Source organism: Jaculus jaculus, chromosome 3 (assembly GCF_020740685.1).
Source record: "Jaculus jaculus isolate mJacJac1 chromosome 3, mJacJac1.mat.Y.cur, whole genome shotgun sequence".
Lineage (NCBI taxonomy): Eukaryota > Metazoa > Chordata > Mammalia > Rodentia > Dipodidae > Jaculus > Jaculus jaculus.
The window spans coordinates 126,643,634-126,662,412 of record NC_059104.1 but is presented as its reverse complement, the minus strand read 5'-3'; the positions used below and the strand labels follow the sequence as shown (position 1 = coordinate 126,662,412).

General features: G+C 40.2%; 1 protein-coding gene across 4 annotated transcripts in view; it reads right to left on the bottom strand.

Moving 5' to 3' along the window:
• Herc2 (HECT and RLD domain containing E3 ubiquitin protein ligase 2) overlaps positions 1-18,779 on the bottom strand; it is a 214,552-nt gene that overhangs the window by 133,359 nt on the left and 62,414 nt on the right. For all 4 annotated transcript variants that reach the window (XM_004661943.2, XM_045145018.1, XM_045145020.1 and 1 more), the window contains 4 exons: positions 16,593-16,750; positions 16,391-16,504; positions 6,262-6,513; positions 2,695-2,888 (listed from right to left, as the gene is read on the bottom strand). In XM_004661943.2, the coding sequence (XP_004662000.2) occupies positions 2,695-2,888; positions 6,262-6,513; positions 16,391-16,504; positions 16,593-16,750 (718 nt within the window). The remainder of the gene's footprint in view (positions 1-2,694; positions 2,889-6,261; positions 6,514-16,390; positions 16,505-16,592; positions 16,751-18,779) is intronic.

The following is an 18,779-nucleotide window of genomic DNA, read 5'->3' as shown; positions in this document are numbered from 1 at the left end:
ATAAATTCAGCTGTGGGTCTATTCCTTAGGAAAGACTTGGTACTACATAAATTTTTTAATATTTTTTTATTTATTTGCAAGCAGACAGCAAGAGAAAGAGGGAAAGAGGATATGGGTGCAACAGGGCCACTAGAAGCTGCCAACGAACTCCAGACACATGTGCCGCTTTCTGCATCTGGCATTACATGAGTACTGAGGAACTGAACCCAAGTCATTTGGCATTGCAGGCCACATGTGCAAATAAATAAATCTTTTGCAATTTTTTAAAATATTTTTTAATTTTTTTGTTTATTTTTATTTATTTATTTGAGAGCGACAGACAAAGAGAGAAAGAGGCGGGGGGGGGGGGGGGAGAATGGATGCGCCAGGGCCTCTAGCCACTGCAAAGAACTCCAGATGTGTGTGCCCCCTTGTGCATCTGGCTAACATGGGTCCTAGGAATCAAGCCTCAAACTGGGATACTTAGGCTTAACCACTGAGCCATCTCTCCAGCTCTTGTATATTAATGCCTTTAGTTACAAATTATTCATTCCTCTAACTTCCCAAAGGCATACGTACTTTCATAACTGCTTAACTCATATACTTCTACAGCTTCTAATTTCCTCTCCCATTTCATTTTTCCATATCTAAAAAGGTAAAGCTTTCTTTAAAAAAAAAAAAAAAAACAGGCTGGAGAGATGGCTTAGCAGTTAAGGTGCTTGTCTGCAAAGTCAAAGGATGCTGGTTCGATTCTCCAGGACCCACATAAGCCAGATTCACAAAGGAGTGCATACATCGGGAGTACATTTGCAGTGGATGGAAGGCCCCCCCAACCTCCCTCCCTCTCTCCCTCCCTCCCTCCCTCCCTCCCTCTCTCCTCTTTCTTTCTCTATCTCTTCCTCTCTCTCAAATAAATGAATAAATAATAATAAAAATTTTAAAAAACACTTTTTGCTCAAAAAAGTACTAACACATATTAATGGATGACAGTTAGGAAGTCAATAAATTTAAAGCATTCCAATAGTAACTCAAGTAGACAATAAGAAAAAGAATAATCAGTAGAACCTAGAAGAAATGAACAGCACTATAAATGACCTGGATCTGAAATACATTTACAGAATATGTCACCATACAGCAGCAAAATATATGCACTTTGTAAGCAAGCACAGAATGTTCACTGCATCCTGAGATATAAGACAAACAAAATGATGAATGTTAAATAATTGAAACCATACACTTGGTTCAAAAGCAACAGAATTAAAGTACAACAGAAAGTTAATTGCATACTCTCCAAAAACTTTGAAATTAAACATTTAATATCTAATCATTATTATTATTAATTTATTTATTTTACAGAGAAAGAGAGAGAAAGAGAATGGGCACACCAGACCCTCCAGACGCATGTGGCCCCTTGTGCATCTGGCTAACATGGGTCCTGGGGAATCAAACCCTGGGTCCTTTGCCTTTGCAGGCAAATGCCTTAACTGCTAATCCATGCCTCTAGCCCTCTCAAGAGAAATTAGAAAATACTTTAAGCTGATCAAAAATTAAAATAAAAATAAGGCCAGGGAAGATGACTCAGCAGCAAAACCGGCTGGCCTGGGTTCAATTCCCTAGGTACCCATATAAAGCCAGACAAGCATTTAATGCAATGGCAAGAGACCCTGACACACCCATATACACACACATGTGCAAATGAATAAATCTTTTACAATTTTTTAAAATATTTTTTAATTTTTTTGTTTATTTTTATTTATTTATTTGAGAGCGACAGACAAAGAAAGAGGCGGGGGGGGGGGAGAGAATGGATGCACCAGGGCCTCTAGCCACTGCAAAGAACTCCAGATGTGTGTGCCCCCTTGTGCATCTGGCTAATATGGGTCCTAGGAATCAAGCCTCAAACTGAGATACTTAGGCTTAACCGCTAAGCCATCTCTCCAGCCCTCTTTTACAATTTTTGAAAAATATTTATTCATGTATTTGACAGACAGCAAGAAGGGGAAAGGAAGGAAAAGAACAGGTACACTAGGGCCTCCTTTTCTGCCACTGCAAATGAACTCCAGAAGCATGCACCACATTATGCATCATTATGTGGGTGGTACTTGGGAGTCGAACTCAGGTCATTAGGCTTTGCAAGCCAAGTGCCTTTAGCAGCTGATTCACCTCTCTAATAAGTAAGTTTTTTTTTTAAATTTATGGGTACAGTTAATGCACTAGAGGAAACTTTATAGCATCAAATGCTTCCAAAGGACAAAAGAAGATGGCTCAATGTTGCAGTTCCCTCTGGGTTGCTGGACAAACACCCAACCCAAAGCAGCTTGTGGGAAGAAAGGGTTTGTTTTAGGGTTACAGGTTTCTGTAAGCCTTCCCACAAACTGCTTCGGGTTGGGTGTCTGTCCAGCAATCCAGAGGGAACTGCAAATAAAAAAATAAAATAAAAACATTGAAAGAGAGGGGGAGAAAGACACTGAGAGGCAAAGAGAGGTATAGGGGAGGGAGAGAGGAAAAAGGAGACAGAATGTTAACTATCCATACAATAGAACTGTTTATGAAGAAAATAAGAAACTACAGTGATGCTTACATAAGTAATATGTAGCTTGCTACCCTGTAAGTCACAAGGACAACACACAAGATTTAGCTGTGTTTCTATTAACCAGCAATGAACACTTGGAAACCAAAACTATGTAAAATAACAAAGGTAATTAGAGTCAGAACCTGGGCAGGCCCACAGGCAATCCCAACTATGTGTTTGGTGTCCAGTCCTGGCAGGGCAGCAGGTTCCGGCTTGGTTACACGCAAGGTATCAAAGTGCTGGCATTGGTCATTGCTCCCCCAGCTGTGCACCTCACTGTCCTCCGTCAGAGCTAGGCAGTGGGTGGAGCCAGCAGCCACATCAATCACCTTCTTCCCTAGAAGAAAGATGAATACAGATGCAGCATCAAGCTGACTTCTGCTCAAGTTCATTTACACACAGATACTGCAAGTCGGGAGACATTTAATGTTAACTTTTTAAGGGTAACATGTTTCACTAAGATGAAGCATAATTCATTTATTTTGGCCACATTACCAAAATTCATGTATGGTCATCTGTAATTTGTTAAAATCACCACCTACAAATAAGCTAAAGGAAGGGCATGAAAAGATTCTGTTGCTCTATCTCTAATTTATTTAGATTTTAACTTCAGAAAAGGATGAGTACATTTTCTTAATGACATGACTCATTGAGGCTGCCAGTGGAAAAACTAGGATGAGAATTTACATGTACATATCCTTACTCTTATGCTTGCAGGAACACACACACCAGGCAAAGACATGCTTCTGAAATTAACTAGGAAGATACCTTAGTCTTCTGCACTTTTCAAGGATTTGGGGGTATAAGAGAGGATAATTCAAGTGGAACTTCTTAAGAACCTAAAATTTTATGGTAAGTGCTACTTGAACTCTCAGACAGATTTCCTGATGAATAGAACTGTTTATAAAGCAGTTAGGAAAATTATGCTTAACCACTAAACATTCCAGAAAATGCTGGTACATAATTATATTGGTAGGACAAGAGAACTGTGAATGACTATGAGATTATACTCTCCAGTCTAAGACATAACCATCAAACTACACTCTTCACAGGGAAGTCTACTTTGTTCTCAAAGTCACATGATAGAAAGTTAATACTTTTCTACCTGCACACTATTAGCAAGCCACTGTATCTTTTCTTCTTAGTAAATCTAACATGACCAAAACAAAGAGTGTTTCTATACCATGTCCTCAAAAGAATCAACTCAAGAACTGCTACGGTAAGAGCAATTATACCTGAAGAGCCTACCATAACTTAGCAACAAAACAAAATCTTATCAGCCATAAGTTAAATAATCTCATAGTAAACTATTTCTACTTCTAATAAATGACTGGAAAAGCTGATTTCCTTGACTAATGGAGGGAAATATAAACAAAAACACAAATGAATTTCCAAAAGAGTTGCATAATACAGTCAACTGTGTGATCTATAACTTATCTCAGAAGCTTAGAAAATAATAAACACCCAATGGACACAGAAGACTCCTGGTGATCGAGTTGTTAATATGCTATACACAAAACTGAAGAGGAAAGTAATTGGCAAGCTTCATTTTAAATATTTTTTTTGTTCAGTTTTTATTTATTTATTTGAGAGCAACAGACACAGAGAAAGACAGATAGAGGGAGAGAGAGAAAATGGGCGCGCCAGGGCTTCCAGCCACTGCAAACGAACTCCAGACGCGTGCGCCCCCTTGTGCATCTGGCTAACGTGGGACCTGGGGAACTGAGCCTCAAACCGGGGTCCATAGGCTTCATAGGCGAGCGCTTAACCGCTAAGCCATCTCTCCAGCCCAAGCTTCATTTTAAAATATTACTTTGTAAACTCTCTCAATAAAAAAGCAAAAACAGAGAAAGAAGGAGGAATTCAGGATCCACCAACTCTAGTCCTCACACCAAATGCAGTTCAAAGCCTGAATTTATGAATAAACTCGTAGGGGAACATGGCAGCCCACTCCCTTAACATTCTTACAATATAGCCCATTAAAAATAGGCTGTGGTAGCCGGGCGTGGTGATGCACGCCTTTAATCCCAGCACTCGGGAGGTAGAGGTAGGAGGATTGCTGTTGAGTTCAAGGCCACCCTGAGACTCCATAGTGAATTCCAGGTCAGCCTGGGCTACAGTGAGACCCTACCTTGAAAAAAAAAAACAGGCTGTGGTGGCTGAAAAATGATTTAGCAGTTAAGGAATTTGCCTGCAAAGCCTAACAATCTGGGTTCAATCCACCAGTACCCACATAAAACCAGAGGTACAAAGTGGCATATGTCAATACTTTCCCTTTTTCTCTCTGCAAATAAGTAACTTTTGTTTTTTGCTTTATTTTGTTTTGTTTTTAAATGCAGCTGTGGGGCTGGAGATGGCTTAGCAGTTAGCGCTTGGCTGTGAAGCCTAAGAACCCAGGTTCAAGGCTCGATTCCCCAGGACCCAAATAAACCAGATGCATAAGGTGCTGCATGCATCTGGAGTTCGTCTTGCAATGGCTGGAGACCCTGGCGCACCCATTCTCTCTCTGTTTCTCTCTCTCTCCCTCTTTCTCTGTCTGTTGCTCTCAAATAAATAAATAAAAATTTTTAAAAAACTTAAACAAAAAAAAGCAGCTGTGGGGCTGGTGAGGTGGCTCAGTGGATCAAGCACTTGCCATACAAGCATGAAGACGAGTTCAGATCCCCAATGCTCAAATAAATGACAGGCAGGCAAGGTGGCCCACCTATAACCCAGTGCTTCAGACGTGGAGACAAAGACCCCCATGGCAAGCTGGCGAGCGAGTTCAAGTGAGAGACTCTGCCTCAATAGTAAGTTGAGAAGTGATTGAGGACACTCGATGTCAACCTCTGGTCGCCACATGCACAGATACACATCACCCACTTATCTGAATGAATACACACGCACATACACACACACATGCACAACACCCCTGAAGTAAAGAAAACACTAACGGCCCCTCCTGACACACTACTCAGCTCACCATGCTTCCCTGCTCTGCTAACTCACCTGAACTTCACCAGCTCGCCTTTAGGATAAAGGAACAGAACCACTAAACAAAACAAAGTCTCTTCTTATGACCCAATAACCACGGTTTTGATGGCACCATTTCCTGCATCTCATCTCTACCTAATGTGCCAGAGTACATAAGGGTTTTTCTCATACAAGGATCCACTCAATGTGCCTCATGACAGTACTGCATGGCAGAGGCCCCAGCAGGTACACCTTCACACTGAGCTCTCCTTCTTTTCCCTCTACCTTCAGTCCACACTGGACACTTTATAATAAAGTATGCACAATTAACCTGCCAAAGTTGATTTAAACCAGACCAACTCAGGTGGATACAATCCCCTCTCTGCAGCCTCACAGCATCCTACACATGCATGGTCTCAGCATGTCTCAGTGTGAGCAAATGTGACCTCGCCAAGAAGCTGTCCACTCTGAGTCCAGTTGCTAAGTGATGAACGGTGCCTGCCACAGGGAGGAGAAAAGCTGTCCACTGTTAGTAAAACTGAATGGATTTCAAGTTGAACTTGATAAAACTAATTCTAGACCACTTATTAGTGTAGGTCAACTACTTTCAAATTCTTATGCATAACTATCAAGATGTAGGTAAAAATTCTAATGACAGCTCATTCATGAAATGTCAGGTTAAGGGGAAAAAAACTAAAAACCTTCAGATTACTAAAAACATGGCCTTAAGGGTTTCAAAAGTTTTCATTTGTACTCACCTTGCAAGCCTTCCAAGAGTTTGGGATAGCGGACGTGCTCCTCTGTTCCGTGTCCAAGTCTCTGATTATCACCTTTTCCCCAAGAATAAACTTGGCCATCTTTTGTCAAAGCAATAGAAAACTGACTTCCACAGCGGACCTTGATAACATCTAAGTCTTGAAGTTTTTCAATCAGCTTTGGGGTTTTGCAGCCATCACTACCACCTCTACCCAATTTCCCATAGTCTCCATCTCCCCAAGACCACACTTGACCTAGAAAATAAAAATGCATTCAAGTAAAAATTATTACACATTTCAATGGAAGTTTGTAAATGACTGAAAAACAACATAACTCGTAAGACCCACAAACCTACACTGCCAGTGTACACAGTTAATACTTCACACGTTATTGACCAAATGAAATCTAGTTTATATTTCAGAATAATATAGAAGTAATTAAAAAGGGGAGAGCTGAGTTTTGTGTTTCTGTACCCATTGGGCTCAGTGCAACTGCTTCGCTGACATACTAAATGCAGAACACAAGTTCCCCTGACCCAGAAAGCACAAGAGCTGAAGCCTGCAGCACACCCTTTGCTATGCTGAGCACTCTCTAGGCCATCTGCAACTACTGTCCCTACCACACTGACCACACATCAACTGACTCACTGTAATCGTTCCCAAGTACACATGCCAATGTCACAGGGTAATCTGACTAAGTAGCACCCAAAACAAAAAATACAATGCAAATGCAAATGATCTTTTTACTCTGAACACTAAGATGAATACTTTGCAAAACCCCAAGTAAAGTGATTTGATTAAAAAATGGTTTAGGCATAGGTGAAAGCTATAAATGTGTGAAGTCAAGAAGCCGGGTATGGTGGTGCATGCCTTTAATCCCAGCACTCTGGAGGCAAAGGTAAAAGGATTGCTATGAGTTCAAGGCCACCCTGAGACTTACATAGTGAATTCCAGGTCAGCCTGAGCTAGAGTGAGACCCTACCTCAAAAAAACAAAAATAAATAAATAAACAAATAAAAATAAAGTAAATAAAAAGTGAGAAATTGGAAGGAAGAAAACAGAAATAAAAATAAAAGTCTACAGCCGGGCATGGTGGTGCACGCCTTTAATCCCAGCACTCGGGAAGCAGTGGTAGGATTGCTGTGAGTCCCAGGCCACCCTGAGGCTAGACAGTCAGCCTAAACTAGAGTGATACCCTGCCTTGAAACACACACACACACACACACACACACACACACACACACACACGATTACTCGTAAATACCTAAGTTCCATTCTATTTAAAACTAACTAATATGAAATTTGCAGAAAAATGGATGGACCTGGAAAGTATTATACTAAGTCAGGTAACCCAGGCCCAGAAAGCCAAGCGCCACATGTTCTCTCTCATATGTGGATCCTAGCTACAGATGACTGGGCTTCTGCGTGAGAATGAAAATACTTAGTAGCAGAGGCCAGTAAGTTGAAAAGGAGACATAAAGGGTGGAGAAAGGAAGGGAGGAGGATACTTAATAGGTTGATATTGTATATATGTAATTACAATGATTGTAATGGGGAGGTAATATGATGGAGAATGGAATTTCAAACGGGAAAGTGTGGGGGTGGGGAGGGAGGGAATTACCATGGGATATATTTTATAATCATGGAAAATGTTAATAAAAATTAAAAAAATAAATAAATAAATAAATAAATAAAACTAACTAAAAAAAAGATGACCAAACTTTTTCTTAAGTGATTACATGGTATTTATTTATTTAGACTTACTCTTTGTGGGTTATATAAACTGTCACAATGGCCCAATTATGCCACTGTCACAGGAAAAGTCACAGTCAGTGCATAAACAGCTAACTTGGATGCATTCTCATACAACTCTACTAGCAAATTTTATAGGCCAATCTATTATCTAAACAGAAAACTATGAATGATACACTGCTAGGTGGCAGTGAAAGAAATTTAGCAGCTCAATGCACACAGATCAGACTCATACATAGTTTTATATGCTTTGGCTAAAATTCCATTTTTCACATAGTCCACATCATGACTCCCCAACTTTCAACAATGCTTTAAGTGAGCCCACCATCCCAGACCAGACTGCACAGGAAGGATGCTTCTACAATACACAACATCACAGGACCAAAAAAAAAAAGTCCAGTGTGAGACAGGCAATGTTAAAAAGCCCTATTTGTGTCTGTTAAGCTGTTATCAACAATATCATCAAAAAACTTTTTAAACTTTTTTATTGACAACTTCTATAATTATAGACAAAACATCATAATTTCCTCCCTTCCCCCACTTTCTCCTTCACAAATCCACTCTCCATCAAATCCCCTCCCTCTCTCCATTAGTCTCTCTTTTATTTTGATGTCATCACCTTTTCCTTCTATTATAAGGGTCTTGTGAAGGTAGTGCTAGGCACTGCAAAGTCATGAATATTAAGGCCAATACCTATCTGGATGATTGCATTGTAAGCAGTCCTACCCTTCCTTTGGCTCTTACACCTCTTACACAATAGACCCTAAGCCTTACAAAGTGTGATAGAGATGTTTCAGTGCTGGACACTACTGTCACTGCCAGCTGATAAGAGACGCTTATCTAACCAAAAATGAGAGTAACATTAATATTGGGTATGAATGTTAAGAAAAGTGCTTAAGGACAGTTTGAGCATAATATGTGCATTTAGCCAGACAAGAGCAGGCATTACACTCCTAGGGCCCATGAGCACCCCTGCCACAGGCTTTTGATTAGGTTTTCGGTACCAGGTATATATTCCTTCCCGGAGTGGGCCTGCAGTCCATTAGAGACTGGCTGGTTTCCCCCATAACATGCACCAGTTCAGACCTTTGGCCTGGTTGGCTAACTTAAGGCTTGCAGTGCCCACTGTTTTCACCACTGATGACTTCTGTCTCTCATAGAGCTGTACACAGCAAAGCTTCTTCCAGCTTTCTGTCAGCTGGTCTACAGGGAGATTTTCAGTTCAATTCCAACTTGACTTCTCAGTGACCTTGTAGTCAAAGCATGTGGAGTCTCCAGGAATAGGGTCTTACCATCTATTTCTAGTGGGAAACCAAGAGCCTTAGCAATGGCCTGTAATGCTTTGGAGGCATCAGGGACCTCCTTGGCTAACAACTCTCTAGAAGGTATCCCATCCCTGGCACTGAAATTTTTCTAGTAACAATCTATGGCTCCTGGGTATGGTATTGTCCAAAAAGGTAGGTTTTGATATGGCTTATTTATAACATCTTGAATTTTGATTAACCTCCCCCCCCCCATACCCTTCTTTTACTCAATCTCTCCCCGTGACCTCACTTGGGCCATTGTACCCCCAGTAATCTGTTTATCTGCTACCATCTCCTTAAGTCCACCCCTCTCTTGCCTTTGTTATAGCCCCTTTCTAATTATTGGCCTCTGCTATGAATTTTTACTCCAACTCATATAATAGTCCAAATATTTGTAGCTAGGATCCACATATGAGAGAATATGCTACTTTTAGCTCGCTGGGCCTGGGATACATCACTTAGTATATCCTTTCCAGATCCATCACTTTCCCTGAAAATTTCATAATTTCATTTTTCTTTACCACTGAATAGAACTTCGTTGTACAAATGTACCACATCTTCCTTAACCATTCTTTAGTTGAGGGACATCTAGGCTGGTTCAATTTCCTAGCTATTGTGAATATAGTGGCAATAAGCATTGATTTGCAAGTATCTCTAAGATAGTGAGACAAGTCCTCAGGATATATGCCTAGGAGTGGTAAAGCTAGGTCATATGGTAAATCTATTTTTAACTGTCTAAGGAACCTCCACACTGATTTCCACAATGGCTATAGGAGACTGTATTCCCACCAATAGTGTAAAAGGGTTCCTCTTTTTCTGCATTCATGCCAGTATTTATTGTCACTTGTTTTCTTGATGATTGTCATTATGACAAGAGATGGAATCTCAAAATAGTTTTAATTTGCATTCCCCTGATGGCTAAGGATGCAGAACAATTTTTTAGATGTTTATATGCCATCTGTAAGTCTGCTTTTGAGAACTCCCCATTTAGTTTCATAGCCCCCCTTTTTTCTCTCTCTTTTTTCTTAAGAGGCAGATAGAGAGAACGGGCATACCAGGGCCTCCAGCAACCGCAAATATGCATCTGGCTTACAGGGGAACTAAGGACTCGAACCTGGGTACTTAAGCTCCACAGGCAAACACCTGAACCACTAAGCCATCTCTATAGCCCCCAAAGCCCATTTTTTAATTGGGTTGTTAGTTTTTATATATCCTAGATATTAATCCTCTGTCAGATGCAGAGCTGGCAAAGATTTTCTCCCATTTTGTAGGTTGACTCTTCGCTCTATTCAGTGCCTTTGCTGTACAAAAGCTTCGTAACTTCATGAGGTCTGAGTGGTTGATTAGTGGTTTTATTTCCTGAGCAACTGTGGTTATATTCAGAAAATTGTTGCCTATAGCAGTATGTTGCAGTATTTCCCCTACTTCTTCCTCTAGCAGTTTCAGAGTTTCAGGTCTAATATTAAGGTCTTTGATCTATTTGGACTTGATTCTTTTTTTATTGACAACTTCTATAATTGTAGACAATATCCCATGATAATTCCCTCCCTCCCCTCACTTTCCCCTTTGAAACTCCCCTCTCCATCATATTCTTATGCATGCAGAGAGATAAGGATCTATGCTCATCATTTTACATATAGATATTCAGTTTACCCAGCACCATTTGTTAAAGAGGTTATCTTTTCTCCAGTGAATATTTTTGGCATTTCTGTCAAAAATCAGGTGGTTTGGCAGCCTGGATGGACATCTGGGTCCTCTATTCTACATGCCTGTTTTTGTGCTGGTACCATGCTGTTTTTGTTACTATCACTCTATAATATAGCTTAAAATCAGGTATGGTGATATTGGCAGCCTTATTTTTGTTGCTAAAAATTATTTTGGCTATTTGCGCTTTTTGTCCTTCCAAACAAATTTTAGGATTTTTGTTCTATTTCTGTGAAGACTGCCACTGGAATTTTAAGGGGACTGCATTAAATGTACAGACTGCTTTTGGCAAGATTGACATTTTCACAATATTGACTCTACCAATCCAAGAACATAGGATATCTTTCCATTTTCTAGTGTCTTCTGCAATTTCTGTCTTGAGTGTTTTAAAGTTTTCATTGTAGAGATCCTTTACCTCCTTGGTTAGGTTTATTCCAAGGTACTTTACTTTTTTTTTTTTTTTTTTTTGATGCAATTGTGAATGGGAGTGATTCTGTGATTTCATTCTCAGTGTTTGTTGTTAGTATATAGGAAGGCTACTGATTTTTGTGTGTTTATTTTGTGTCCTGCTACATTGCAAAAAGTGTTTATCAGCTCTAACGGTTTGCTAACAGAGTCTTTAGGGTCCTTTATGTATAGAATCATATCAACTGCAAATAATGAGAATCTGATCTCTTTTTTTCCAACGTATATCCCTTTTATGTATGTCTCTTGCCTTATTCCTATGGCTATGACTTCCAGTACTACATTAAATAACAGTGGGTACAGTGAACTCCCTTTTCTGTTCCAAATTTTAGTGGAAAACCTTCAGGTTTTCCCCATGAAGTATTATATTGTCTGTAGGTTTATCATAGCCTTTATTATGTTGAGATATCCTCCTTCTATTCCTAGTTTCTTTAGAACTTGTACCATGAAGTGATGATAGATTTTGTCAAATGCCTTTTCTTCATCTACTGAGATGATCATGTGGTTTCTGATCTTCAGTCCATTTACATACATAGTGTATTACATTTATCAATTCACTTAGGGTCAATGATCTTTTTGATATATTCTTATATTCTATTTCCAATATTTTGTTGACAATTTTTGCATCTATGTTCATGGGGAGATTGGTCTGTAATTTTCTTTTTCTTTTCTTTTTTTTTTGTTCTATCTTTGTTTGGTTTTAGTATCAAGGGTGATTCTGGCTTCTTAGAAGGAGCTTGGTAGAACTCCATTGTGTTCTATTTTATAGAATAGTTTAAGAAGCATTGGTGTTAGTTCTTCTGTGAAGGCCTGGTAAAATTTACCTGTAAATCCATCTGGGCATGCAATTTTTTAGTTGGAAGATTTTTATTTATTTATGTATTTGTGTGTGTGTGTGTGTGTGTGTGTGTGTGTGTATATATATATATATATATATATATAACTGCTTTGATCTCTGTACTTGTTATGGATCTATTTAAATGATTTATCTCATCTTGATTGATAAATCATACAACTATAATATCATATAAATCTAGGAATTCATCCATTTCTTTCATATTTTCAAACTTAATGGAGTATATGTTCTTAAAGTATGTCCTTCTGATTTTCTGAATTTCTTTGGTATCGGTTATAATAATGCTTTCTTCATCTCTAACTTTATTAATTTGTGTATCTTCTCTTGTTTCTTTTGGTCAGATTTACTGAGGGTTTATCAATCTTGTTTAACCTTTCAAAGAAGCAACTCTTTGTTTCTTGATTCTTTGAATTGTTTTATTGGTTTCTATTTTGTTAATTTCTGCCCTAATATTTCTTCCTGTCTACTGATGTTTAGTTTGCCTTGTTCTTCTTTCTCCAAGGTCTTAAGGTAAAGCACTGACTTGTTTACTTGCAACCTTTCCAATTTCTTTTTTTTCTTTTTCTTTTTTGATTTTTCAAGGTAGGATCTCACTTGCTCAGGCTGACCTGGAATTCACTCTGTAGTCTCAGTGTACCCTTGAACTCAGGGCAATCCTCCTACCTCTGACTCCTGAGCAGTGGGATTAAAGGCATGCACCACCATTCCTGGCTCTAATTTCTTAACATAGGCACTTAAAGCTATAAAATTCCCAAGCACAAGACTGAACCAAATCTCATGGCCAGTGTGGAAGAGAGGTCAAGGCACTGGATTCTCTTATACCAACAAGATTCCAACAAACAAAGGTAATGCCTGTTAGAGGTACACTAATAAAGAATTTGGAGAATCCACAAAAGTGTACTTCTCAAATACTAATGATCTTCATTGGCATTAAGTGGAAGATGGTAGAATTACAGCTTATAAAAAGCTACTCATAAATAACAGCCACTACCTTATTTATTACAAAACAGAAATGTTTCTTGGCTTTGAATATGTACTTTAAGTCAACTGATCTCATACACAATTCAGATCATGAATGACTGACAGATTATGTTTGTTGGACAGTTCTGGTTTAAATGAATTGTAGTAAAGCGAATGTGATCTTTTTAAAAAATAATTCTGGGCTGGAAAGATGGCTTAACAGTAAAGGAGCTTGCCTACAAAGCCAAAGAACCCAGGTTTGACTACACTGTAACCACATAAAACCAGATACCCAAGGTGGCACATGCATCTGGAGCTCGTTTGCAGCAGCTAAAGGCTCTGGTGCACCCATTCTTCCTCGCTCTTGTTCTATCTGCCTCTCTCTCTCAAATAAATAAAAATAAAATATATTTTTTTGAATAGGGCTACAGAGATGATTTAGTGGTTAAGGTACTTGCCTGCAAAGCCTAAGGACCCAGGTTCAACTCTCCCAATCCAATATAAGCTAGATGCACAAGATGACACAAGCATGCAAGGTCACACAGGCACACAAGGTGGCACACAAGTCTGGTTTGATTCCCCAGTATCCACATGAGCCAGATGCACAAACTGGTGCATGCATGTGGAGATCATTTGCAGTGCCTAGAGGCCATGGTGGGCCCATTCTCCCTTCCTCTTTGCTTACCTTTCTCTATCTCAAATAAATAAACATAGTAATCACAGTCTAGTATATACTATCACTGGTCTCTTTTCTAAAGATATAATTGGACTTAATTAGTAATTACCCAAGTTTTCACAAAGATGGGGAATGCCATCTCAAAAAAAGAAAATTTTTTTTCGTTTTTTTTTTTTTTTTTTTGAGGTAGGGTCTCACTCTGGCCCAGGCTGACCTAGATTTCACTATTTAGTCTCAGGGTGGCCTTGAAATCTCAGTGATCCTCCTGCCTCTGCCTCTTGAGTGCTGGGATTAAAGGCATGTGCCACCACGCCTGGCTTTTTTTGTTTTTTTGAGGTAGGGTCTCATTCTAACCCAGGATGACCTGGAATTAACTATGTCATTTCAAGGTGGCCTCAAACTCAAAACGATCCTCCTACCTCTGCTTCCCCAGTGCTGGGATTAAAGGCATGCACCACCATGCCTGGCTTCCATCTCAAAATTTATTGAAGACTGGTTTTATATTTAGATTTATGTAACTGTTTAAACACTGTGAAAAATTCTCTTCGTTGTCAGAATACTCACATGTGTTTCAATTTGTGCTTATTATCCAATGGAGGCAATAGCTAAAGATAAGGAAGCAATTGTCTTTATTTTGGAGGCTTCTTGAATATGACAATTTAGTTAGAATTTCTTGAATCTAAAGGTGTTATGTTAGTATGGCTTATGTATAGTATCAGAAAAGGAATATTTAACACTCAAAGTTTTATAACGTACATCACTCACTGAGCAGTAGTTATTTAAAAACATTGATGAGCCCGGCATGGTAATGCACACCTTTTATCTCAGCACTCTGGAGGCAGAGGCAGGAGGATTGCCGTGAGTACGAGGCTACCCTGAGACAACATAGTGACTTCCAGATCAGCCTGAGCTAGAGTGAATCCCTACCTTGTAACCCTCCCCCACCCAATTTTTTTGATAAAATATCAAATGGAAAGCATCACTGCAAAAGGGACTTTTGAGATGGCAACTAAGATCATCTTGAAGCAAGATAATACTGACAGAGTATGACCCATCAACTGTAGGATCTCTGTGGACATGGAAATGCCTATGGGAATCTTTGTTGTCACTGAAGAAACCCCCAAAGTCAATTCAACCTTTAAGGAAGAAATGGGCTAGCTAATGCACAGAATCCCTGATGCCAGAGGCTGACAAGGAACAGAGGACAGACCACCATAATAAAAAACACAGTTATACAAAATGAATGTTTCTAGCCATTCAGCCTTACAAATGGAAAATGAAAGCTAGGTGTGGTGGCACATGCCTATAATCCCAGCACTTGGGAGGCAGAGGTAGTAGAATCACTGTGAGTTTGAAGCCACCCTGAGACTATATAGTAAATTCAAGTCATCCCGTGCTAGAGCAAAACGATAGGTCAAAAAACAAAAACAAAACAAAACCAAAAAAAAAAAAAAAAAAAACCTGTCAGCTGGGGATGGAGGTTAGTGGTAAAATACTTGCCTAGCATGCCCAAGGACCTGGAGAAAGTAAGCTCAATTTCACTAACAAACACAAACTGAATTAGAAAATGGGGAGATAGCTCCGTGAACAAAGCACTTGGCCCTCAAGCTGGAGTATCACGGTTCAGAAAGCAGCTATGCTCACCACTACACCACCAGTGCTACACCTGGAGTACCTGAGTTCAACCAACAGGCCGCATGTTAAAAGATGGAAGCCATGGTGGGCTTCTGTAATCCCAGCACCCTGACACTGACAGCAAGACGGGAGATAGGAGAGGTAGGAGGATCGCCATGAGCTTGAGGCCAGCCTGAGACTACCTAGTGAATTCCACATCAGCCTAGGCTGGAGTGAGACCCTACCTTGAAGAAAAAAAAAAGACGGAAGATAGAGGCAGGATAATTTCCTGGAAGCTCATGGCAAGTGAAGCAAAGAATAGCAGAGCAAGAAACTCTGCCTCAAATGAGGCAGACAGGCAAGGACCAAGCCTCTGACTTCCATGTGCATGCCCTGACACATACATAAAATGAATAATAAAAAAATGTAAAATTAGACTCTAGAAGACACAATGACTAAAAAGGGCTTGCTATAACAAGGCAAGAGTGGCTGAGCCTAAGAGAATGTATTAATAATCATGAGATAATTCAGAATTCAATCATTCCATTTAGCTCTGGTTTTTAGTTAAAAATAAAACACCCTCCACTATACGACTATGTGTTCTAGGCAAGCCCAGTCCTGGAACTTCCTGGGACTCTTTACTGAAGCCACTGGCACCTTTAACCACTCAGAGGAAAATGACAGGGATGACAGGAGAGGGGACATTTCCCTCCTCATGAGGATTTTACTACTCCAAATCTCCCCCCCAGGAGAAAACAAGAGACCCCCCCCCCCCGAAAAAGCAGCTCGAGCTCTACATACCATTCTCAGTCACCGCCAGGGTTTGAGCGTCCCCACTCCCACATGCCACATCGATGACCTTTAGTCCTTTAAGGCCAGCCACCAGCATTGGAATAGCCTCATCTTCACTGGAGCCTTCAAACAGATACAACTGTGGTTACTCAAGACCTCTCGGAAGAAGCTACCCCTGCCACGTGACTGTGCTCACAGACAGCAGACTTACCATGGCCCAGGCGGCCGTAGTTTCCGCGGCCCCAAGTATACAGCTCGCCCTCAGCGGTGATGGCCGCGCTGTACGTGCTCCCGCATGCTATGTGCACCACATGCTTCCCAGCCTGCTTCCCCGAGAACGCGGAGATTACCTTGGGCTCCTCCAGAGGCCTGTGGGAAGGAAGGCAACAAATGAGAACAGCTTAAGCATTCCCTGTTGCTAACAGGAAGCTCGCTCTTAAAAACAATGAGTCAACATGGAGTTAGCTTTGCCTTTAAGGGAACGTCACCAACTACTATTAAGGTGAAACCCAACATCAAGCATCAAATCCAGTACGAATATCAAAACAGTTTCTATGAAGTACACAACAGTTTTATTTATAATGTCCCAAACCATGGCCCATTATCAAGAAGAAATAACGTGGCTAGATCACAAATCACTGCTGTAAAAGGAGGAAGTGAGAAACATACCCTACATGATGCAAGACTCTACTCAGTTCTACAAAAGACAAAGTTAATATGAACAAAGGGCACGGCACAGGTCAGCAGGAGCTAAAGGAGGAAGACAGGGGCTGATTTCAAAGGGTGGGGTACAACAGAAACATCCTGTCTTCACTGTGATGGCCCATATACTTTACCTATTTGCCAAAACCTATATAGCTTTACATGTCAAAGTGATTTATTTGACCCAGCTGGACGTGGTGGCACACGCCTTTAATCTCAGCACCCGGGAGGCTGAGGTAGGAGCATCACTGTTAGAGGCCACCCTGAGACTACATAGTGAATTCCAGGTCAGCCTGGACTAGAGTGAAACCCTACCTCGAAAAAAAGAAGAAAAAAAAGTGATTCATTTGATTGTACATAGACTTCAAAGTGTTTCTTAGATATACATATGTATATGCGTACATAATTGTGAAATAAACATGAACAGAAAGAAGTCAGCAGGGTTTACTAATATGCATACTGCAATCTCTATTTTACAAATAAAAAGTATTAAGAAAAATAAGTGAAAAATCTTCAAGTTAGCAAAACATGCTATGCTTAGATTGTATGTCCAATGATGAAAAGTTTTTTCTTCAGAATCTATTTAAGCTGACTCTGGCCTCCCCAAATACATGATTTGTTCTCCTTGTCACCCACTAGAGGCATAAACACATGTGGGGACAGTCAGTGACTCTCTTTGGTAACACCTCTCCCCTATGGGGGAGTTTCTCCCCCAAAGGTTTTCCTCCAACTCTTGCCATGTACAGGTTTTTTCCTTCCCTCAAGTCCTAGAGCAAGGGAAGTTACTTATTCTAGCATTTAATCTCTTAGATTGATTTCCTTATGAAATATTTTATAGCCAATACACTGTAAATGCCCCAAAGGAAACAAAAAGTAAGAGACTCACACCCACTTCACGCCCTGCTGTCCCATTACTCAGTGCCTCTGGAGTCCTAGGAGCCCCGTGGTAATCCTGCCCTTTCCAGTGGGAGTAACTTCTTTAAATCGTTTTCTTTTCCCCTATAGTGCTACCTCCTTTTTCTGAATCTTTCATACTGTAACATTTGGGGTATTTCTGAATTTTGGACAAATAATGTCCCACACATATCACTGTTTTTGTTTAGTTTAGCTTTTTGTTTTTGCAAAGTGGGATTCTTCCCATAGGATTCTGAGCAATGATGCTTCCATTTCAACGGGTAAGATCAACAGGCCACAGGACAGTAAGGGCTGAAACTCTTTCTATCTCTGTCCATGCCTGCTCCCTGCTCATGGCTTTGACCACATGAAGTGGGCTTGCTGGGCCAGTGTATCTACCTAACACTAGTCTTCCACCGAGCTGCAACAAAAAGGTATAAAAGGGCTCTACTACTCCATAGGAACTGGCAGGGAAAACCTGTCAATTTTTACAACTGGGCACTTACAACAACTACTTTCTGTTTTACTTATTCACTCACAGTAACCAAAAGCCTCCAGCAAATAAGATATTATTTAAAAACTTCATTTCTGAGCTGGAAAGATTGCTTAGTAGTTAAGGCACTTGCCTGCAAAGCCAAAGGACCTCAGTTTGATTTCCCAGGACCCACATAAGCCAGATGAACAAGGTGGTGCATGCATGTGGAGTTCGTTTGCAGTGGCTGGAAGCCCTGGCATGCCCATTTCTCTCTCTCTCTCTCTTTCTGCCTCTTTCCCTCTCTCAAATAAATAAAAATAAAATATT